Source organism: Eubalaena glacialis, chromosome 13 (assembly GCF_028564815.1).
Source record: "Eubalaena glacialis isolate mEubGla1 chromosome 13, mEubGla1.1.hap2.+ XY, whole genome shotgun sequence".
Classification (NCBI taxonomy): domain Eukaryota; kingdom Metazoa; phylum Chordata; class Mammalia; order Artiodactyla; family Balaenidae; genus Eubalaena; species Eubalaena glacialis.
The window spans coordinates 26575317-26599829 of record NC_083728.1 but is presented as its reverse complement, the minus strand read 5'-3'; the positions used below and the strand labels follow the sequence as shown (position 1 = coordinate 26599829).

Here is a 24513-nt window from a genome sequence, read left to right as displayed (position 1 = left end):
ATCTTGTCTGAAACATGGGCATAGTCAGGAGAACATCTCAGGGATCAGCAAAAGGGCCTGAGTCCCTTTAATTACATGGGTGAACCCAGCTGCGCTCATCTTTCCCAGGGATGCTGGGTACCTGGGACCTTTGCTACCTCCCTGAGACACTGCAGCTGCTTGCTGATGCCAGAAATCCCTCCTTTGATGCCCATCTTTTTAAACTGAAGGTGGTGATCCCTCTTTGAACACAGAACTCTCTGGGCAGTGGGGTTAGGATGAGGTGAGGAAGCCAGGGGGAAAAAAAAACCTCTTGAACATATCAGTCCTTAATACTCGAGTATAAATGAGTGCCTCTGATACTCTCCTGGGAGCAATTAGGAGCGGGGAAAGAACTTGGGGGCTTTGTGAACTTCAAGGGATGTGGGGGCAGGGAAAAGGGAAAAGCGTGCATAAGTGGCGCTGAAGCCAAAAACTTCACAGTCTGGCTCAGATGGGAGGCCATGTCCTGTTCTGATTCTCTGAGGCTGGAGAATGGTTAGACTGGGCTGGTGGAGTGAGAGAAGTGGACTAGACATGGAGGCAGCAAAATAAAGTCTCCTGGAGGTTGACCTGCTCATCCCCAAATGCATGCTTCACCCCTCCAAACTCATAATACTTCACACCCACTTCTTAGAGGTCTGAAATAATAGTCCCCAAACAATAACTACTGTTTACTGAGTGTCTGCTATGTACCAGATATGATGTGCTGGTGACTAGGAAGCTGTAGTTCAAAAAGGTCAAGTCTCTTGCCTAAGGATTAGAACCCAGATAGCTCTGATCCAGAGCCCTTAATCTTAACTACATGGTGTAGAACTGTCTCCTCCAAAGAGGTGGGAAAGGGTATTTGCTGGCTGGCTGGATGCATGGAAGTGTGGCTAGATGAATGTTTGACAGCTGCATGGACTGAAGGAAGGATATATGGATGATGGATGTGTGGAAGGAAAGATGGAAGAAAGGAAAGATGGATGGACATATGACTGGCTTGCTGGCTGGTTGGAACATGGATAAATGATGGATAGATGGGAAGGAGGATGGATAGATGGATGGTTGGATGGATAGATGGATGAATAAGAGGGGGAGAATGGATGGTTGATGAGTGGATGAATGGTTGGATGGATGGATGAATGAATGGAAGGATGGATGGGTGGGTGGTTGGATGAATATATGAGTAGATTTCTCCAGAAATCTCTGGAGAGATTTCCCCAGAGTCTGTCTTCTACTAATTTGCTATTTTGGTTGGAATCCCGATTACTCTTCTCTCTTCCTGAGGCTCCATTTGTAAATTTTCGTCTCAGGAGATAATAAAACATCTATGTTATGGGACAGTTTGGTTAATGGTTCTGCTTTGGGCCTCCAGATTCATTGCAATTTGAAAAACTCAGAAGGTGGTATCAGGAACTCTGGACCTGCCCCATTCTATGACCTGGGGTTGTTTACCCTGTCTCTGGGCCGCAGGGTCTTGATGTGACTCTTGGCGGATTGGGGGGTGGTGGTGCTAACTCCACCTGCTGGCCAGTGCGGTGACACCCAGCCATGGCCATATGACCGACCCACTGTCTCCTTAGCAGAGAAGCAGGGCCAGCATGTGGACAGCGTGGTGTGTGGCTACTCTGTCCGTGGTGGCTGTGTGTGGCATCCGCCAAGAGACAAACGCTGTCCTCAGGGTTACCAAAGACGTGCTGAGCAACGGTGAGTCCAGCCCTGCAGTGCGTGGGGAGTGGCAGGGGGCAGGTAGGGAAGTCCAGCCAACTCTGAAGTTCCCAAGGACTCTCTTCCTCACTGGCAGATTCTACATCAGATGGATGGGTGGCTTTTCTCTGGGCCTTAGTTTCCTCTTTTTCTTTTGGCTCCCATCTCCTGAGCACCTGCTATGTGCCAGACACCATGTTGGGGACTTTATGCTTGAGGCAGTAGAAAGCAGTGATTAAGAGCTTGGGTCCTAGAGTCAGCCTTCCTGGGGTTCAGATACTGACTGTGTGACCTTAAGCCCATGACTTGAGTTCTCTGAGCCTCAGTTTTCTCATCTGCAAAGAAGGTATAATTATGGTCCCCTTCTCAGAGAATTGATTCAAGAATTAAATGAGATGAACTTTTGAAAACTCTGCACAGTTCCTGATTCACAGAAAGCCCTCAAAAGTGGGAGCTGATATTGATTCTGCCTTCAATTCTTGGGGCCCCACTTTTGTCATCTGGCAAATGAGGACACATTCTCTGCCCTAATTCCTATCCAAGGCTATCATAAGAATAAAAACATGAGGTCATTTCCTAAGAGTCACAAGCTTCAATTTCTTTATCCATCAAATGGGGACAATAATTCTGGTCTTGACTATTTCCCAGGAATCAGATTGAATAATGCACAAGGAAGTAGGTTTTTTTAAGCTGTAAAGTGTGGAACACTGGAAGGGAGGATCATGAAGAAAATCTATCCAGGTTTGGCTGAATGCTGTCGAAATCCAGTTAAAGTGTGAGAGGTCAAAGCCAGCAGCTAATGAGTTCCTGGGGGTGTCAGGGCTGGGTTGGTCTGGAGGAGTCTTTCCATTCAACCTCAGCGTTTTACCAGTGGGAAAAGTGGGGCCCAGAGAGCCGAGCAATGCTGGGATGCAGTGCCTGGGGGCTGGAGGGGGAGGAGCCCCTAACTGAGACCTTTGCTTCTCTGCAGCCATCTCGGGCACCTTGCAGCAAAGTGATGCTCTCCGCTCAGCCCTGAGAGAGGTGCCCGTGGGTAAAGCTGGTGGTGATGGTGGTGGGCCTCTCCTGGGGGCTTTGCTTGGTGGAGGTGGAGGTGGCCGGGGAGGTGGTCTTCTGGGGGGCTTGCTTGGTGGCGGGGGTGGTGGCAGGGGTGGTGACCTGTTGGGTGGAGTTGGCGGAAGCTTACTGGGTGGCAGTAGCAGCAGTGATGGAGGCCTCCTGGGTGGTAATGGTGGGGGGCTTTTGGGTGGAGGGAGTAGCAGTGGTGGGGGGCTGCTGGGTGGTGGAGGCCACGGTGGTGGGGGGTTGCTGGGTGACAGTGGTGGTCTCTTGGGTGGTCTTTTGGGCGGTGGCGGACACCATTATGATGACTACAGAGGCGCTGAATTCCCCCGAGGTGTCGGTGGTGTTCCCTACAATGAGTTTCACGTCCAAAAACCACCGCCAGAGTATACCAATGGCAACCAGCTTGGTAGTAATTACAAGTATGGTCATATTGAGGCCAATGACAACACCGCTCAGCTGGGGGGCAAATACCGATACGGTGAGACCCTTGAGTCTGATGGAAGCATCAGGGACCTCCGGAAGGGCAACTACCGCAACACTGAGAATGCATATGGCAGCCAGAGGGGCCGCAGGCGGTACAGGTCAGCGGAAGTGGCGGCGACCGTGGGCAGACTTCACCGGCAAGAGCTGCAGCCTGGAGAGATCCCACCTGGTGTAGCCACTGGGGCGCTGGGCCCAGGTGGTTTGCTGGGCACTGGAGGCATACTGGCAGCCAACGGCATCCTAGCGGGCCAAGGCGGCCTGCTCGGTGGAGGTGGTCTCCTTGGTGATGGAGGACTTCTCGGAGGAGGGGGCGTCCTGGGCGCACTCGGCGAGGGTGGCATCCTCAGCACCGTGCAGGGCATCACAGGGTAAGGAGGGGCCAGGCTCTCCCTATCAAGCTCCCTGATGAACCTTCAAACAGGAATGATCACCCCCAGAGGCCTGGAGTTGGAAAAGGGATGGTCTTCAGTGCCCTGTACACTTTAGGGCTTGGCCTCAGGACTGGACATCTCAAGTCCCAAGTTGTATGATTTGGGGTCTTGTCGTTAGACAGCCCTGAGTTTGAGTCCCAGTTCAACCTTTTATATTAGTGTGTGACTCTGGGCCATTCTTTTCCTCTCTCTGAGTCTCAGTTCCCTTGTCTGTAGTATCGTCATAGTAATATAGTCTAGGTGTAAAAAACCCAAGGATCATACATACATATTATAATTTCAACTATACCCAGCCTTCTCCTCACATTCACTATTTAATTCAACCAATATTTAGAGTGCCTACTATGTGTGGGGCACTATATTGGCACTAGGGACACAACCTCATGGTGAGCCAAGACAAGACACATCTCTTGTCCTCACAGAGCTTGCAGCTTGGTGGGGTATATGGCATCAATAAAGAAGCCTGGAAACAATCATACAATTACAACAGTGCTAAGAAGTTCATGGAGAAGTGAGGATGTGTATAGTGGAGAGATCAGGGGAGGCTTCCTGGAGGAAGAGGACCTGGAGCTGAAATCTAAAGAATGTGTAGGAGGGAACCAGGCAAAGAGGGGCAGGGACAGGCAGAAGGAATAGCATCTTTACATGAAAAAAAATTCAAAGGAAATACATGGAAATATAAACGGTGGGTCTCCAGGCAGTGGGAGTATGGGTCGTGGTGTTTTTTTGCCTTTAACTTCTCTGTGTTTTCCAAGTTCTATCCACAAACCACAGGTCTTTCTGGAGTCTGGAGGAATGAATGGGGTGCAGAGGAGGAGGGTGTAGGGAGGGCGGTCCCGGGTGAGCAGCGTGGCAGGCAGTGGGGTGGCCACCCTCTCACCGCTCTCGGTCCTGTTCAGGCTGCGCATCGTGGAGCTGACTCTCCCTCGGGTGTCTGTGCGGCTCCTGCCGGGTGTGGGCGTCTACCTGAGCTTGTACACCCGCGTGGCCATCAACGGGAAAAGGTGTGTGCCCTTGGTCCCGGAGGGGTCCATGCCCCGCTACATCCTAGCTGGGAGATCTTGGGCAGGTCATCTCCCATCTTTGTCCATAATGTGGGGACTAAAAGACCTGAGGTGTCACCAGCACACGCATGGCTTATACCTTTGGGCTCAGGTCATCTCCTGAGCGGCGAGCAGTAAAGGCAGTCTGTGTGGTGGTTAAGATCTGCAAGGCTGGAGTCTGGGGACTGCCTGGGTTCGAATCCTGACCCTCTCTTTTAATCTGTGACCTCAGGCCAGTCCCCCTAATTTCACTGAGCCGTAGTGTCTTCACCTGCAATGGGCATGATAAGACATATCCTTTTCCAGGTGGCTGCAGCCACAGCGAGGAACAGCAAGCAAAGGCCTCACTGAACAGTGCCTGCCACATAGGTGGTGTTCGTTAGAGAACCTCAGACAGTGGACTTTTGCATCGATTTATCCCCATGGGATGAGGTCATGCCTACAAAGCTGGATGATTGGGTGGTCACCTTGGAAACCAGAATTTATACATAGAGTTCATTTATGGACCTCTGTTCCTAGCCTTTGGAGCTCTCATAGGCTAAGGGGAGATAGAATTGTTCACAGATGACTTGAGGGACCAGGGAAGCCTTCTTGTTTGGGACCCCTAGACATGAGCCAGCAGCATGGTAGATGGTGGGGCCAGCCAGAGCAAAAGCCGAGGTGTGAGGTGGTGGTTGGGAGTTGACTCATTGTCTCCCTGGCCCCATGGTCTCCTCCAGTCTTATTGGCTTCTTGGACATCGCAGTGGAGGTGAACATCACGGCCAAGGTCCAGCTGACCATGGACCGCACGGGTTACCCACGGCTGGTCATGGAGCAATGTGACACCCTCCTGGGGGGTATCAAAGTCAAACTGCTGCGAGGGTGAGTACCAGCGGGCTGTGGAGTGCCTTGGCAGATGCTGGAGTGGTCTGTCTTTGGCAAACCATATTTAAGAGCAGAGGCTCTGGAAGCAACCTGGGGTTCAAACCTCTTCAGCTACATTATCGATTGCTGTGTGACTTTTGGGCAACTCCGTTGCCCCTCTCTGAGCTCCACTTTCTTTATCTGTGAAATGGGGGTGATTCTTTTCCCCTTTGGAATTAAGATAATGAATGTAAAAAACTGAGTGAAGAATCTGGCACATTTTAAGAGTTTATGAATATTTGTCTAACAGAGGTTTTGCATCCATTGGTGCTCCAACTCACAGGGAAATTTCCCAATTGATTCTGTTCAATGTGACCTTGGTCAGGTGGTGAGTATTTTCTATTACACACTCCCCACAAAGTGGCCAAGTCGGCACCTTCTGTGCAGAGTGGTTTCAAGTGTCTATATATTGACTGGTACGCTGCCCCCAGGTGATGGCCTTAGATGAGGGCACATCAGGGCAGCTCAGAGCTGAGTCCCTTTCTCTTCACCCCCCAGCCCTCATCCTGGGAGATGCTTGTTCTGCTTATCTCTTTGAGGCCCCCTACTCCTTCCCCTCCTGTCTGATCAATTTCTTGGCCCAATCCCCCCAGCCCTCATCTTATCTAGACTGTGGGATCAGAGAAAATCATTGTGTAACTTGAGCCCCACATTTCCGATTCATGTGGGCTTCTCTGTGTCTTTGTTTCTGCTCCAGGGTGGGTGGAGGCAGAGAAAATCAGCCCCAGGGGTTCTGGTGAGAAGAGGAGGGGGAGGGAAACACAAAAACCTCACAGATTTTTAATTCACATTTTCACGAGGAAATATATCTGGTAGTACATGGTTCAAAATATAAAATGATAAAAAGGCACAGCCCCCTCCCTCCCTGTCTCCCATCTGCCCCCTTCCCATTGACCTCACCATGGTTATTTGTTTCTTGATTCTCCATCCAATTTCTTTGAACAAATGAAGCAAAGATGAATGTAAATTCTCATTCCCCGCCCTCATTTTAATACAAATGAGAACATACTGTAAACACTGTTTTGCACTTTTCTCTCACCATTTATCTATTGGGAGAATTTTCTGTACGGAACATGGTTTCCTTTTGTTTACCTTTTTACAGCTGCGTAATATTCCACTGTCTTGATGAACCATCATTGATTTGCCCTGTCCCCTGGTGTTGAACATTGCAATTTGTCTAATCTGCTCTGACAAATGAGGTTATAATGAATAGTCTTTTACATACATCTTTTCACACATGGGCCAATGTGTCTGTTGGATAACTTCCCAGGAGAAAGCAGTCTGTGCCCTGAATATACATAGATTAACTTCAAATTATCCCCCCAACACACATGGGTGGGCACACACACACGGATAAACATGCATGTGCATTCTCACAGCCCTTATCATCCACGGAGAAGTAGAACCAAGACAAGACCCCTCAAGGTGAATTCGCTTAAAAAGGAGACCATAACACATAGTAACCTTGGGGGAAATGATGGAATTAGGACTTTATCTGAAGAAATTCTTTGCTTTGCATAGCATTGAACAATCAGCTACAACCTGGGGGTGGGGAAGGGGCACAGCAGGGCAGAGGGGGACCGATCTAAGGGGTCAGGCTGTCAGTGATACTTTTGTGTTAGGATAGCCATGTTTCCCTCATTTTCTCATCACCACAGGGCCTTGGGAAACAAATACATTAGAAACAAACAAACGCATTACAAGTCTGTCTGTCCATCCATCTATGTGTTTTGTCTATGTATCAGTAATCTCTTTCCTCCCTTCACTAACTGGTTAGGAGAGTTAGTTTAGAGCTGGGTGATGCACTTAGAACTTGCTCTGGCTCAATTCTCTGGGCCTTAGTTTCTTTGTCTGTAGAATGGACCATATTTCCCAATCTTTTCAGCACCAAGAACTCATTTTCTCTGGTGGACCAGTATTTCTCCTTCCCTCCCCTCCACAAACATTTATTGAGCACCTACTGTGCACCAGATACTGTTCTAGGTGCTTGGATAAAATAATACACTCATCTTCCCTTTGGGAAGATTATGCAAAGCTGCAGCAAACAGCCCGTTAGAGGGGCAGATGAGCAGGAGGGAATGCCATTTGCAGTTAAAAAACAGGAATGTGCCAGCCTAGGCTAGGCCCATAGTAGAGCTCAAGGAGCATTTGTTTGTTTTCTTGAATGAATGAATGAATAGAGTGAATGAATGATGAAAAGCCAAGCCATTTGCTTGAGCAGCCTGTCCAGCCAGGTCTAGGGTGAGTGTACACTGACCTTCTAGCCTTCAGAACAATTTTCCAGCACTCAAGGGCTCTGCTGCTCAGACAGCACCTGGACAGGGGCCCCGAGTGTGGACAGCTTGGTGAGCCTCTCCTCGCCCCACTCCTCTCTCCTCAGGCTTCTTCCCAACCTTGTGGACAACTTAGTAAACCAAGTCCTGGCCAATGTCCTCCCAGACTTGGTAAGAACCCATCCTGGGACGGGGAGCGGGGGGCACAGACTTTCCTCAGACCGAGGGGCCACAGTCATCCAGCCTCCATCCCTGGAGGCATGCAGGTGACCCAGAGGGATGGAGGGAGCCAGGGGGCTGGGATGTGTCCTTGGGGGTCTGGGAAGGGCCCTGAGGAATGTGGAGGGACAGATTAGTGAAGGGATAAGGAGGTGAAGCTCGAGACTCACACAGTTCTGGGTTTGAATCACCTCTCTGAATCTCAGTTTTCCCATCTGTAAAATGGGGATCATGAGAAAGCCTTCCCCATAAGGCTGCGGGGAAGACAGTGCCCCCGCATAGTGCACAGAGAGGCAGTCAGTACACAGTAGCTATTGTCATTGTTACTGTTCGTGCACCCCCTCCTCCACCCCCTGCGCCGTCACCAGAGCTCCGTGCCCTCTCTACCCTACAGCTCTGCCCCATCGTGGACGTAGTGCTGGGTCTTGTCAACGACCAGCTGGGTCTCGTGGACTGTAAGTCCTTCCTGCTTTGCTTCATTCAACCAACATCTACTAGCGCCTGATCTGGGCCAGCCTTCGGAAGGCCCTGGGGACACAGCAATGTGTGGGAGGAAGGCCCAGTGGGGTGGAGTGCTATGCGGCTGACGCCAGGGGAGAGGGGCTGCCTGGCCTTTCCTCTTGTCCCCAGACATCTCCCCAAGTCCCAGAGGGAGGAGGTTCCCGCTTGGACCCAAGGGCGCTACGGCTCTGGACTGGCTGGGTTCGAGCCCTGGCTCTCCCGGGCATCGTGTGGACTTGGAGAGACTCTTCCCGATTGCCTCATCTCTAAAATGGGGGAGTTGGCTTCAACCCCCAGAGAGACTGGAGTGAATAGCAATAGATTAGAGAGTGACAGAGGCTGTAGAGACTGTCCAGGTCCTCAGACTCAGGCTCCAGCACTAGCCCTTGATCCAGGATTTCTGAGTGAACATTCGTGAAGGCAAGCCTGCCCCACGTGGTTGTCCAGGTCGTCCACTCCATGATTCCAGGGACCTCCTTCCAGATAGACCACAACATAATGGTAGCATCAGTTATGCAGTGCACAGTCTCTACAGCCGTACAGGGCCAGAAGAGCGCAGAAGGTCGGGCTGTCCATCACAAGCAGTCAGGGAAATGCCAGATTCAATTAAGCACCACCTTGTGGAGCCCTAAAACTTCTTCCCTGGTGTACAGCGCTTCACAGCTTACAAAGCTTATCAATATGCAGACTCTCACTGGCTTCCCAATATAGTCCAAGGAATCCTATTAAGCCTATTTTACGGAGGAGGAAATGGAGATTCAGAGAGGTGCAGTGTCTTGATGGAGATCACACAGCAAGGAAGAGGCAGAGCTGGGATTTTTACCCAGAATGCTTGCTCTTTCCATGGTGTCTGGAGCTGGAACCTTGCTGCCCCGCTCCACTCAGGGTACAAGGAGGGTGTCTGGGTGGGTGAGGGGGACCTTCCTGTGACCCCCACCTTTGCCTGCAGCTCTGATTCCTCTGGGAATATTGGGAAGCGTCCAGTACACCTTCTCCAGCCTCCCGCTCGTGACTGGGAAATTCCTGGAGCTGGACCTCAATGTGAGTGCCTGGGCTCGGGCAGGGGAGGTGGCCCTCTCCCCATAGGCAGAGGTGAGAGTGAGAGGCCCCCAGGGCTGCTGCTGAATGCCTGGGAAGCAGCATTTGAACAGAACCCTTTTCTGCTTAGATGAAGACCTTCTAGGAGCTGTGCTGGGAAACACAATCATAGCCAACACTTACCGAGTGCTTACTGTGTGCCAGGCACATTCCTAGTGCTTTATGTAGATTAACCATATGAGGTAGGCACTCTTCTTGAGAAAACTGAGGCACAGAGAGGTTAAGCCACTTGCCAAAGGTCACACAGCTAATAAATGTGAACCTGGGCTCTGAACCAGGCAATCTGGCTTCTAGCTATGAGAGCTGCTGCTATGGGCTTGGGTTTGCTGGAGGAGTGAATCTGGCTAATCGTGTGCTGGTAAGCATTAACCACTCTGCATGATTTTTTTTTAAAATCCCTGATTTGTAGTGTTTGCTGATTTCCATGGTATAAGTACTCCCTCCCTGGCCTAAACATGGTGTTGGGAAGAGGTGCCTGGAATTGGCTCTCATGAGCTGGTGTGAGCTGGCTCAAGCACACTACTGAATCTGGCCCATAACTGCACAGGCGCACGCACAGACGTACTTCCCCTGGGCTACACAAACCTGAGTGCCTCCCCGCTTCGTCCATCAGACGCAGAGCTAGAGCGCACACCGTGCTCTCACAGACACAGCACACCTGTGCACACCGAGTATATCCATAAACACATAGATATTCAAGAGACGTTTATCAGTTACCTGCTGTGTGCCAGGCTCTGGGCTGGGGCTAGAGGTGCAGTGATGAGCACGACAAGATCTCTGACTTGATGGAGCCGGATAGGCCATCCGAGAATCCCTCAAACAATTAGAGACCGTGACCTCTGTGAAGGAGGGTCCCAGGCTATCAGAGCCTAAAGCAGGGGGTATGATTCACCCAGGGAGGTCACAGAGGGCTTCCTGGAGGACGTGACACTTGAGCTGAGACCAGCCAGATGAGTGGGATGTAACAAAAGAAGAGTGTGGGGGAGGGAACGGCAGGCGGGAAGCACCATGGTGGAGGTGCCGAGGTGGAGGCAGGGATGGATGAGACCCTGGTGGCTGCACTGCGGAAGGGTGGGTGAGGGGCAGAGTGGCTCCAGATGGGGCAAACCGCACAATGCCTTGCAGGCTATGGAAAGTAGTCTGGTCTTTAGAGTAGATACTCCAGTGTATATTGTGCAGGTGCATTAACTTGCTACCTTGTTAGAGCAGGGCTGGGAGGGTGGAGTGGGGCAGAATCTATGGCATACTTCTATTTCAAATATATGGCGCTGTACCACGGCTTAATTATAAGTGGTCATAAAGCGGGAACTGCAAGAGATGCTATTCCATCACAAATTGAATTTGTGAGGGCCATAAATGAAAGAGTCACTCAAGACCCAGTGGGTTTGACCAAGGAAGGCTTCCTGGACGCAGATGCAGGGCCTCCCCCCAGCCTTCAGCCCCCTTCCTCCACTCTTCTTCCTGCACCTCTCCCTTCTGTGACCCCTTTCCTCTCTGCTTCCCCAGACTCTGGTTGGGGAGGTTGGAGGAGAGCTGATTGACTATCCACTGGGGCAGCCAGCCATGTCTCCCAGGCAGAAGATGCCAGAATTGCCCCCCATGGGCGACAACACCAACTCCCAACTGGCCATTTCTGCCAACTTTCTGGGCTCAGTGCTGACTCTCCTGCAGAAGCAAGGGGCACTGGATATTGACATCACCGACGGCATGGTGAGTCACAGCCCCCGGGGTGAGGTGGGCTGGGCAGCAAACAGCCCGCTGTCGATCCTCTCTAGTCCCCAGGGCCTTGGGGAGATGGCTTTAAAGCAAAAACTGTAGACAGTCCACCCCTTGACTTATCTCCCGTTCAGAATGTGTATCGATTATATCAGTGTTTACTAAAGCGTGGTGCCTGGGAGGGTTTTAGGTGATTCACAGACATGACACTAAACAACATCAAAAAGTTGCTCCCTATCCAATTCTATTTTATTCCCATCCTTTTAAAAAAAAGCGTAATTTAAATCCATATATCTGTATCTCAATATAAATATTTAGAATCCTTTTACTTGGTAAACATTGATACTATGTAACTAAAAGATACATAAGAATAAAATACCACCTTTAGGTATGTTCCAGAGTCATTTTCTCTCCAAATCTTTTCTTTCAAAAAAATTCAAGCCTTCATAAAAGCTGCAAAATAGTACAATTAATGCCATAATATCCTTCACCTAGATTCACCAGTTAATATATTGCCACATTTGCTTCATTTCCATCCACCCATCCATCTGCCCACCCACCTATCTACTCATCCATCCATCCATCCATCTATCTGCTGTTGAACAACTTGAGTGTTTGGTGACATCATGACATGTCACTCCATAAACTTCAGTGTGTATCTCATAAGAACAAGATGTTCTCAAAAAAAAAAAAAATCATATACATTATGTCAACCTCGATTCTATCAAGAGGAAAGTCTCCATTTGATGCCAGTATAATGTAACCCTCTCTTAAACTTTAAGGTGTCCTCTTTTAATTGAGAGAGAACAGAACTCACACCCAAAGTCCCCCAAAGACAATGGTATCCATGCAGAATGTAATGTCATTGTTTTGTTTTTATTGCATTTAGTTTTACACCTTCCATCTCCTTCTGTCAAGTGGTACTGGCTTTCCATTTTTTAGCATTTGATATTTTTAAAAGTAAAGTCATCTAAAGAAGATATTAAGTAAATAATAGTACAGGTAGTTCAGGGATATGGCAGAATCATGCACTTAGTGGACCCTGGGTTTTGCACATGGACACGCTGATGCTCACCTTGTTTTAATAAAGAATCATATTTTTAGAGGAGAAGATTCAGGTCTTGCCTCCTGCCCTGAAAAGTCCTCTCTGTGGTAAGCTTCAGTGGCTGCCCCCATCCACTTAACCACAAAACGGCTACCATGGTCTTTATGGTGGCCACTGTTGAACAGGCAGAGCCTCCCAAGAGGTCTTTAAGGGGGAGGAGATGCCCCCACTGGTTGTCTGAGAGGGTGCAGGAGTTTAACACAGTGTGTTAGCAACTCCTGTCTGTCCCTTTAGCTTCAGGGACTCATATAACCCTTCTTCTTTCCCTGCAGTTTGAAGAGCTTCCTCCACTCACCACGTCTACACTGGGAGCCCTGATTCCCGAGGTACGTAAGGCTGGTGCCTACCCTTGTCTCAGCCTCACGCTCCCTCTAGCTGTCCCAGGAGCTGGGTGCGAAGGGAAGACACTCAGTACTAGGGTGAGGTGCTCCAGCCCCCCACCCCTCAGGAGTGCAGTGACAAAAGCTTGGAGGCTGGACCCCTGTGAGGGGGTGCAGCACAGAGGGCTGAGATGGAAAGAACCTGAGCTCTAGCAGTGGACTGGCCTGCCCAGGTCTAATCCCAGCCTGGTCACTTCCTCGCTGTGTGTCTTTGGGCAAGAGTCTTAACATCTCTGAGCCTAAGTTTCCTTATCTGTCCAAAAAAGATGCTAATACCTTTTGCACAGTTTCATCCAGGAGGATAAAGGAGATGAAGGAGATAATTCACGTAAAGATGTTGACATGGGGCACACGTAGGTGCATGGAGGCCTAGAGGGAAAGGGCCAGATCTTTGGAGCAGATAGATATGAATTTGAATTCCAACTCAGCACATCCCAACCATACTCCCTTAGGCAAGTGACTTCTCTCTGAGCCTCAGTTTTCTCATCTGGAAAACAGGAGCAACAAAGCCCACCTCACAGGGTGGCTGCAGACCTGGGATTTGAACCTAGGCCCAGAGTAGGCGTTTGATAAATGTTATCTATGATTGTTCTTGTTAATAATAACAATTTCTTTTTTTAAAAAAAGAGCAAATGTACTCTTGTTGGATCAGCCACCATACACAGTTGGAACAAAGGCCTTTCTGATGCCAGTTCTCGTCCCAGCTCTGGTCCCAGGCCTGCTACCCTGCACCTGGCACCAGAGAACTTCTTATGTAGTGTTATACAGACGCAAAGGATTGTGGTACTTTACAGCAATTTTAGACATTTTTCATCTCCTTTCTACCTGTCCCATCTGGTTCTGGGTGGAATTCAAAGGAGGCAGGAAAGGAGATCAAATTCCACAAATGGTCACTATCACCCTCATGTGGTTGAAAGCCGAATGGCAGGGTACCATTACTAACGCCATAAATAGTGGCCTCTCCAGGAGGCAAGTGGACCCCTCAGTCAACTGGATCTTTTATTTATTGGACCACTTCTTATGTGCACTGCACTTTATGGTTCATGAAAGTTTTTAAGAATCCACTGTTTCATTTGGTTTTAATCATCCCCCCATCCACGGGGCTAGTTTACAGATGGGGAAATAGGCTCATAGCGGTCACACAATGTGGCCACAGCAGGGACGCAGGGCTTCATGTGGAGCTGGGTCTGCAGCAGGGGGGCTCAGGCTAGACACAGAGGAATGTCTCCTGGAGTCACCTGGAGATGCTTGACCAGAGCTATGAGGGCATCCTGGGTCCCCTACTGCTGCGGGGACAGAGTTCAAGGTAAACTTTCAGGGTCCCTGTGAAGGCGGTGCTGCAAGTTCTTGGAGATTCTGCATGTTGGGGCGGAGGTTGTTGAGACACCAGGCCCCTTTGAGGAAGTATCTTGAAAATCCTTTTGTGAAAAGCCAATGCACCAAATCATTGGTTTGTTGAAAGCCGATTTGCCAAAAGGTGAGTCCACTGAGTGGTCAATTGGCTGAATTTGCTAGATTTGCCATTAGACCAAGAGCTTGTCCAGAAGAGTTTCACCTCGAATGTGTTCAAGAAAATGAATGTCTTCTTAGGACCAGGACCCACACTGCTGCGCTGCAAATATAAAAGTTTATGTTTAAATTAGTTTCTTTTTAAAGTAACTTTGTGGTTTTTCCCATATACTTATGCTCATTTAAAATATTCAAGAAAAGTGTTCCTTAAAATAAATTTTTTGGTAAATCAGTTATTTAGCAAATATGGGAAGCTGGTCATTTGATGAATTGTCCCTTTAGCCAATTAGCTTTGGAGGAATCAATTTTGCAGCCAACGGGCTCAGATCCCTCCTGCCATGGGTCTCCAGAGACCCCAGCAAATCCAGGTGGGTGGGGCAGGCTGTGCCTTGCTCTGGGAATTTCACGGTGAGGCACCCCGAATTGTGGACTTTCTCATTCCAGGTGGGGTGAGAGAGTCAGTGAGAGGGGAGAGAGGTCCTGGGTTTCTGAGTCACACAGACCTGGCCTGGAATCTCAACTCTCCTGTTGGCCTTGGATAATTCGCTTGATGTTTCCCTCTGAGTCTCAGTTTTCTCATCTGTAACATGGAGAAAAAATTACCCTATGGAGTTGTGAAGGATCAATGAAATCATGAATGCCCAGCACTGGCCTCAGTGCCCATCCCCCCTGCCCCATCTCCCTAAGGACCAGGTTTTGAACATTTCCGAGGGTCAGGCATTGAGTTCAAAGCTTTGCTGGCATGATCACATTGAATTCTCATGATAACTCTGTGTGAGAGGCTCGGAGAAGGCAGCCCCTGTCCAAACCACACAGTGGTTGGAGGCTTTGCATGTGGTTTGTAGGACTCAAGCAATATTGTTGGGTCTGAAGGTATCCAGTGTGGGACCCTGTGCTGTGTGTTTAGAGGTTGACTGGCGACCCCCTGAGCCCGCCCATCACCGAGGGCCCTGCTCACCTCACCCAGTGTCCACCCACAGGTGTTCCAGCAGTACCCCGAGTCCTGCTCCCTCACCATCAGGATCCAGGTGCCAAACCCACCTTCAGTGATGCTGCAGAAGGACCAGGCGCTGGTGAAGGTGTTCGCCACCTCCATGGTCATGGTCTCCCAGCCCAATGATGTCGAGGCCACCATCTGCCTCATCGATGTGGTGAGTGGGGCTGAGTGGTCATGTGGTCTCAGGGAGTCTGCAGACACCTACAAATACCCATGGTCCCCACCACAGTGACTACGAGTCCAGTTTGGGGGCCAGCTGATCTGGAGGGCAGGGAAGCAAAGAGGGATCTTCTTACAACAAGGCTTCTGCTTGGAAAGGCAGATGAGTTTGGACCTTTTATGCCCTCTCCTTGGGGAGGTGGGGGGGCGGGGCAGTTATGATTGACAGTGATGATGCCCAATCCCATCTGCAATGGCTGATCTGAAGCAGGCCTCCTAGGCTGCAGGCCACCCCCACCTCCTCTGAGACAGCTCAGAGAAAGTTGGTAAACACCTCCCATGCCAATCGTCAGCTTCCTGTGACAGTTGTCTTTCTGAGGAATGTTCCCCAGCCCTTGCTGTGACTTACTTGTGAACAACAGTTAATGCAGGCAATTTATGATTCCCAACTTCTTCCCTCCGGAGGTGGGAAAAATCCATCATATGGTTTGCGTTACTGGGGGTCTCCCAGTGAGCCCCCAGCAAGCAATGACCAGCATATAACAGCAGTGATGTTCCACTCACCTTCCCTTTCCTCCAGGACACAGAACTCTTGGCCATGTTTTCCGTGGAGAATGATAAGCTCATGATTGACACCAAGCTGGACAAGTAAGGGGGTTTGCTGCCACAGGCTCCTGCTCCTCAGAAAGGCCTCTTTGGTGCTCTTGTGTCTGGTGCCAATTCACCCTGAGGTCCCTTCTCCCCTGAGGGACCAGGGAGGGCTTAGAGGTCTCCGGGCACGGCTGCCAGGGTAAATCCAAGGGGCCACACAGGGGAAAATGGGCCGTGATTGCCAAGATCACTGGCATGAGCCGGGTAGTGTGGGTGGAGCCGTGAGCTTCACAGAAGGACGTACTGCTGACAACAGCATAGACAATAATGATGCTGCTGGTGGTGACGATGTGCTAAGCTCTGCGCTGGCTACTTCGATGTCTTATCTGGTTTAGCCCTGCAGAGTCAGGGCTGTTATTCTCCCATTTTAAAGAGGAGAAAACTAGGGCTCAGAGAGGTGGATTTACTTACTCAAGGCTGCAGCATGAGAACAGAGAGGGGCTGTGAACCAACCCGGGTCTGTCTGACCTGGAGCTGTGTCGAATGGTTACAAGCACAGGCTGTGGAGCCAGTGGTATGGGTTCAAATCCTCACATGACCACCGACTGGCTGTGTGATGTAAGGCAAGTGAACTTGCCTCTCTGAAACTCAGTTTTCTCATCTGAAAATAGGCATCTTTGTCTCTACCTCATAGGACTCATAATAAGAACTATTATTTATTAGATGCTCTTTCTAAGTGCCAGGCATTGAGCTAAGCCTTCAATGTATTCATTTAATTCTTTTTTTTGGCCGTACCATGCGGCTTGTGGGATCTTAGTTCCCCAACCAGGGATTGAACGCAGGCCCCCAGCAGTGGAAGTGCAGACTCCTAACCACTGGGCTGCCAGGGAATTCCCATTCATTTAATTCTTGACATCAGCCTATGGCAGCAAGGGCTGTTATTAGTCCCACTTCAAGATAAATGAGGGAGTATGTAACATTTGCAGCATGTGCCTAGTTCATTGTAAGGTTTTCGTCTTACAACAAATATTTATCAAGCCCAACAGTGAGAGCTACTCATAAGATGATGCTAATCAGAGCCATTCAGGAGTTTCTAAGGAGATCTGAGACTGAGGCCTGGATGGGGAGAAGGGGGCAGCCAGGTGAAGAGCTGGGGTTTCCGGCAGCGAGAGCAGTGCAGGCAAACTTCCAGGGGCAGGAAAGAGCTTGGGCGTCGTGGATGGAGTGGTCGAGGGAGAAGGAGGGATGGGAGTGGAAGTCGGGAAGGAATCCAACATTCCAAAGCAGAGTCTTCTCCCCTGAGAAGCCTCATTTGTTTCTCTCGCTCTGGACGCCAGTGGCTCCAATGTCTCTCTGCCCTGTGGACGGGTCTGGTCTGGCCTCTTGGGTGAGACTGTCGGTTTGCAGGTGAGATTCAGGTGCAGCGAGACTGAGGCCCTCACGGTGCAGAGAAAGACCTCAAACCCAGGCCTTGGGCCTCCCTGCTCAGGACAGCACAGCAGCCATGAGTGCAGCTCAGGGCGCGAGACTGGGGCGCCCTCTCCCCAGCTCTGTGGCCCTGGCCAGTTCCCTGGGAGTCTCCGGTTCCTCCTCCACGGGGTTCCTGAAGGATCACACGAGGTAGTAGCGATGCTCACGTGCACGGTGCTCACTGGGTACCAGGCGTGATTCTAAGGGCTTTACTTGAATTATCTCATTTAGTCGTTGCAGCCACCCACTCTGCAGAGGAGGAAGCTGAGGCACAGGGAAGTTAGGTACTTTGCCAAGGACACACAGCTGTGATGTGAGCCTTATGCATATGGCATCATGTGTGGTACATAGTTGGTGCTCCCCACGTGGAGACCAGCCTTGTTCTTATTACCTCCCCCAGACTGAAAGAGGTCTCTGTGAGGATGTTGGTGGAGGGGCTTCTGGCAGTTTATTGAAATGTGAGCCCCTTATGATTCTCAGGCAATCGCTACTTCTAATGAGCTGTTTTCTTTATCTGCAGGACCAGGCTCAACCTCAGAACCTCAAATGTGGGCAATTTTGATGTAAGTACCAAGCTCAGGCCCCAGAGTGAGATCTAGGAATAGCATCCCTGTGAGGCTGGCTGGGCTTCCCTCGGCCCCTGCCTCACCATAAGCCTTGGAACAGCACTTGCCCCATTCTGGGCCTCTGCTTCCCAACTGTACAGGGAGCAGGCTGACCAGGTGCACTTTAGGGCTACCAGCTTGGGGGTTCTGGAATCACAGGGGCTCTGACTGCTCCCTCCCAGGTTCTCCCGGGGCAGCTCTGCGGCTTCCCTTCTGGCCACAGGGTAGCCTCAAGTATCCCTTCGGATCTGAGCGAACCACTGCCTTTTTGTTCTTCCTCTGCAGGTTGGCCTCTTGGAGGTGCTGGTCGGGAAGATTTTTGACCTGGCGTTCATGCCCGCGATGAATGGTGAGAGCAGGTGCCCGGGCCTCCCTGGGGGCGTGTGACTTGGGGACCGGGTGGCTACTGGTTTGTTGGGCATCTTTGATGCACAGCTGTTCCGCCTCAATAGTATTTCTGAGAACTTCACTCTAAGCTTATTTATCTCAGCCTCTGAATGCAAATGTTGCCCCAAGTGTCCATCAACTTCTTTATTTGCCGCTTTTGCTATATTCTTCCCGCCGCCCTTATTTGGCTGATTTTTCTGATTATCTATGTAAACTTCTGATTGTATATGAAAATTATATGTGTGTACATTTTAGAGAGTCCAGAAGAGTCTAGGAAAGAAAATCTCACCTCCCAGAGACAATTAATCCCAACATCTGGGTATATTTCCTTCTAAACTCTTCTTTCTCTGTTTTTTAGCATACAGTTCAAGATGTTTCCAGACTTTTTTTTTAAATGCTAGATTTTAATTTTTTAAAAAAATTAATTAATTAATTAATTAATTTTTATGGCTGTGTTGGGTCTTCGTTTCTGTGCAAGGGCTTTCTCTAGTTGTGGCAAGCGGGGGCCACTGTTAATCGCGGTGCGCGGGCCTCTCGCTATCGCGGCCTCTCTTGTTGCGGAGCACAGGCTCCAGACGCGCAGGCTCAGTAATTGTGGCTCACAGGCCCAGCTGCTCCACGGCATGTGGGGTCTTCCCAGACCAGGGCTCGAACCCGTGTCCCCTGCATTGGCAGGCAGATTCTCAACCACTGCGCCACCAGGGAAGCCCCAGATTTATTTTTTTAAGTGTTTCTTTTTAGTTGTAAAATAAACATAACATAAAATTTACCTTCTTAGCCATTTTTAAGTTAAGTATATTCACATGGTTGTGTTCCTGACTTATTTTTAATTGTGCATTTATTTTTCCTTTCATAGATACCACGTGCACACATTATTACTGTAAAAAGTTCAATCAGTACAAAGTTAAAGTTGCTCTTGCCATGATCCCTAACCTCCTAACCCAGAATCTGCCCCCTAGGCAGTCACATTGTCAGTTAGAGAGTTTTCTTACCCAAATTTATAAATAGAACAGACTGAGCGTGGTGCCTCCTCTCTGCGGCTCCTTGTTGAACTCTGGGGCCGCTGGAGGCTGGGACAGCCTCCGCATCAGTAACCTCAGTCCCCAACCCTCATGCTACTGGGCGCCAACCTCTCTCTCCCCACTTCCGCTTCCTGGAAGAGAGGATGAAGAGGGGCAGCATCAGCTGTACAAGCCGGGTTCTCTTGGACAGCTCTGGATGTCAAACAGGCCCTTATTCTGGGAACTGTCACCAGAGGAGGCTGAATCTGAATCACGGGGAAGTGCTGGTCACCAGGCCCATGCTCGTTCCCTGGCAGGAGAGGATGCTGTCAGGAGCTGGCTGGGCTGGGCTGACCTGGAAGCCAAGAGATGGAGACACTCGTCCTGGCAGAGGCACTGTGAACCTGGCAGCAAGTCCCTCAATCTCGCTATAGTGCAATTTACCATTCTCAAAAGTGAGAGAGTGGGTTAGATCCATGATTCCCAAAGAGGGTTCCATAGAAAACTAGTCCCACAAGATACTCTGCGAAAAGGGTTCCGTGGTCAAGCAAGTTTGGGAAATACTGAATAGGTTCCTCTGGGGTAGATTCACAGTGTTCTTAGCTCTCTGAAAAATCCTGCTGGAGTCAGGAAGTCTGTTCAACCTCACTCCATCCTATTTCCCCCACCTGCCCTTTCCTGCTCCCGTCCTCATTTCCTTTCTTCCTTCTTTCTTGGAATGTTAATCAGTGGGTCAGCTTAGGCTCTGATGATCTAAACCAAACAGTACATCCCGTGGCGGTCACTTGTTGGGGTCCCATGTGCATCTTTCCACACCTTCATTCAGCAAATATCTGTCTCCTCCTCTGTGCCCGGCCCAGGGCTGGGTGATGCTGGGGACACAGTCCTTGCCTGAAGAAACTCACAATCTGGTGGAGGTGACAGATGTGGAGACAGGGGATTAATATTTTGTGATTTCTGGAATGGAGTTGTTCGGGAAGAGTGGCAGGGGCCCAGAGTTGCTTGGTCTGGGGTGGAAGAAGGGTCACAGAGGTGACATCCAAACAGAGTCTCGGGGAAGGCTCAGAACTCAGCAGGCAGGCAAGGGTGAGGCAGTGTGCTCCTGGCACGAGGACCTGCAAGGACAAAGGCCTAGAGGCATGAAAGACATGGTTAGTCTTCTTGAAAACACTGGTGGCTTCTGAAAGGCTGCCGCCATGCTGACTATGCCTGATCATTCTTTTTTCCCTGCAGCCGTGCTGGGCTCTGGCATCCCTCTCCCCAGAATCCTCAACATTGACTTCAGCAATGCAGACATTGACATCCTGGAGGTAAAGGGAGATAGAGCTCTGTTCTTCTTTCCCCTCCATACCTAGGAACTGGGAGGAGAAAGAGAAGGGAAGGGAAGGGCGGGGCAACAGGGGCCTCTTCCTTCAAAGAATGGGGCTGAGCGAACAAGAAACAAAGCTGCCAAAGAGCCTTAAATGAAGCTTCTCACATCCATGCTCTCATTTAGTCCTCAAGACAGATGTCATTGCCCCCATCTCACAGATGGGAATACTGAGGCTCAGAGCAGTAAGGAGCTTGCCCAAAGTGGAAGTGTGACATGGTTCATCAGAAAAACTTTTATTGAGCACCTACTGTGTGCCAGACAACTCCCAAGGGGCTGGGGATACAGCAGTGAACAAAAACATGCACAATCCTGGCCCTTGCAAAGCTTCCCCAACCAGTGGGGAGATGGGCCTTTGGGTAAATATTCCTGAAATAGTCGCTAATTATAATCGTGGCTGGTGCCATGAAGGGGGTCTACTACCACTACGAAAAACACAAGTGCTCAGTATCTGAAATTTGGAAAATACAGAAAAGATTAATCAAACACGTGTTTATCCTCCTTGATGTATTTGCAACCCAGAAATTACCACTTAGAACATTTTGCTGTTTCTCATTCCAATCTTTCTGGAGTTTTATTTTTAAACATTACTTGATCAGGGGGTCAGTCAGTAGAGCATTGGAGTTAAAGAATAAGGGTGCTGGTGCCCAATGGCCTGGGTTCAAATCCTGACTCTTTCAATTTCCAGCTGAGTAACCCTGGGCCTCAGTTTTCTCCTCTATAGAAAGGGGCTAATCATAGTACCTACCTATAGGACTGCATTTAGGATAAAAGGAGATTCTGCATATAGGTGCCTTATACAGCCCCTGGCACATAGTAAGCATTCTAGAAGTGTCCATCGTTATCAGTGTCATCATTGTAATAAAGAAGGCTCCAGTGTAAATCCTGGTGGACAGAACTGTTTCTGGCCTCGGGATTTACTTCCTTAGAACATGCTCCCGGAAGCGGAGTGAATGGGCCTTTGCCCCAGATTGACAATTTCCTTTCCCAAAGGTGGCACCCATATGCATAGCCACCAGCCGTGTGCAGAGAGCCCAGCTCCTCACACTCATGCCAGGCTTGGGCCTCGGCCCAGGGGCAGCCCCTCACCACCTTAGGGGAGCAGTCAAGGGAAGTGGCAGAGACCTTGGATGGGCAGTGTGGGCAGCGGTCAGATGCAGGCTGTGGGACAGTCCTCAGGGGTGCCGGTCCTGGTCCCTTCTCTTGAGCTCCTGCACGACCTCAGCATCTCTCTGAGCCTCAGTTTCCTCATCTGAAAATGGGGAACAACACTACCCACCTCATGGAATTTATGGTGACAGGTTAAATGAGATACAGCATTTTAGTGTTAACTGTTAACATTCACTCTGAAAAATAGGTTAGGAAATATGAACAGGATTGGCACAAATTTATCAGCAGCAGCAGCAGCACCATCATCATTTCTACCATTTACTGAGCATGTGCAGTGCCTCCTGCCCTGTTTTGTATGCATTTGGGCCTTACCAGGGCTCTGGTTGATGTTTGCCCTAACATCATAGGTGAAGGTCCTGAGTATCAGAGAGGGTAGGCCATTTTCCCAAGGTCACTCAGCTAGTGAGAGGTAGGATTTGCACTGAAATAATAGAGGCAGTTCAAACCAGTGGTTCTCAACCAGGGCTGTACTGCAACCCACCTCCCAACCTGAGGGGATTTTTGAAATTAGTGGGGATGAGTCTTTCTCTCCTCAATAATCATGTTTCAATATTTCACATCAAAATACGTATTATTTTATTATAAATTACTTACCTCTTATTTCTTCTTTATATTCCGGTGAGTGAATTTATACATTTTTTTAAAAAATGTGTAAGTAGACTGTATAATCTATGAATTTTGTTTCAGAATAATAAAGGAAATAATATGGAGACCTATAATAAAATGTAAAATGGGTGTTGAGTCTGAAAGGTGAAGAACCACTGGTTTAAAGAAACACTCAGAAAAACAAAAGAAAGACTCAGAGGATCTTGCAGGCCCTCTGTAAATGGTAGCTATTCTTATTATTATTATAACTACTATATGGGTCTAGCCATTTATTTTAACTTTTTATTTTGAAATAATTTTAGACTTACAGAAAAATTGCAAAAATAGTACAGAGAGTTCCAGAACACTCTTCATCCAGCTTCCTCTGTTAGCATCTGCTATAACCTGAGTACCATGATCAAAATCAGGAAATTAACACTGATACAAAGCTATTAACTAATCTACAGGCCTCACCCACCAGGTTTCCCACTAATGTCCTTTGTCTGGTTCAGGGTCCAGGGTCCCATTTTGCCTCCAGTCACGTGAGCCTCCTTAGTGTCCTCCAATCTGTGACAGTTCCTCAATTTTCCTTGTGTTTTATGACCGTCACATTTCTGATGAGTAGGGCCCGTTTTGTGGGATGTCTCTCGATTTGGATTTGACCGATACTTTCTCATGATTAGATTGAGGTTATGTATTTTGGGCAAGAACTCCACCAAATGATGCTGTGCACTGTGTCGGGGCACATGATGTCAGCATCTTATTCCTGGAGATGTTCACTTTGATCTTGTGGTTAAGGTGGTTCCTGCTAGGTTTCTCCCCTAAGTTACTATGTTTTCCCTTTGCAACTAATAAATATCTCATGGGACTTAAACATCTTTGACACTACACAAATATCCTGTTTCTCACTATACTTTTCCCACTGATTTGGACATTCATTAATGGTCCTTGCCTAAGTTATTACCGTGCTGTTTGCCTGATTGTGATTTTCTATTTCTGTAATTCCTTTTACACTTATTAATGGAGTTCTGCTGTAAAGAAAAGCTGTCCCTTCTCCCCCATTTATTTATTTACTCAATGATTTATATCAGTATGGACGCATGGGTATTCATTTGTTCTATGGATTAGGTCTATTACTTTAATTATTTATTATTGTTTTTTAATTACAAAAACTGGATTTTGGAAGAATGTGGAAGGGGCTCAGGCCTGCTTCTCTTATTTTGGAAAAGAAGGAAATGAAGAGCAGGGAGGGAAGGGTCTTGCCCAGGATCCCCTGTACACAGCAAGCTGATGACATGGCCAGGGTGATTCTCAGGCCCCTTTGACCCCAGCTGTCTCCTCCGTTCAGAGTTACTGCTGCTGAGAAATGCGACTAGCTCGATCCATAGGCAGGTGACTGTCTGTGGAGGCTGCAGCCAGAAGCCACCCCACCCACTAACTGGGTTCTCTGTTCTGCCCTCCAAGGACGTTCTGGTGCTGAGCACCTGAGTGACAGAGGCAGAGATGCTGCCGCAGCCCTGAAAGAAGCCAGAACCAGCCCTGGAAAGGCTCGTCCTGACACGGTCCCCGGCTCCAAGTCCCTTCAGCCCTTCGACAGTCCCCTCCCCAGCCCTCCAACCCTCTTCTCACCTGCCCCCACCCTGAGAAAGGGCCCAGCCATTGCCCCTGTTGACAAACAATCTCATCCACGGTCAGCCCTGCTCCCCACCCCCGCGGGGGGATGGCGGTTGCCTGGAGGACT

General features: G+C 49.3%; 1 protein-coding gene across 1 annotated transcript; it reads left to right on the top strand.

Moving 5' to 3' along the window:
• Positions 1–1604: 1604 nt before the first annotated feature.
• BPIFB4 (BPI fold containing family B member 4) lies at positions 1605–24260 on the top strand. Its single transcript, XM_061209243.1, has 16 exons — positions 1605–1710; positions 2681–2743; positions 3107–3626; positions 4589–4693; positions 5452–5595; positions 8018–8081; positions 8524–8584; positions 9580–9671; positions 11235–11438; positions 12822–12875; positions 15419–15589; positions 16175–16242; positions 18176–18218; positions 18546–18609; positions 20882–20958; positions 24237–24260. The coding sequence occupies exons 1-16, from the start codon at positions 1605–1607 to the stop codon at positions 24258–24260; spliced, it is 1860 nt and encodes a 619-aa protein (XP_061065226.1).
• Positions 24261–24513: the final 253 nt, after the last annotated feature.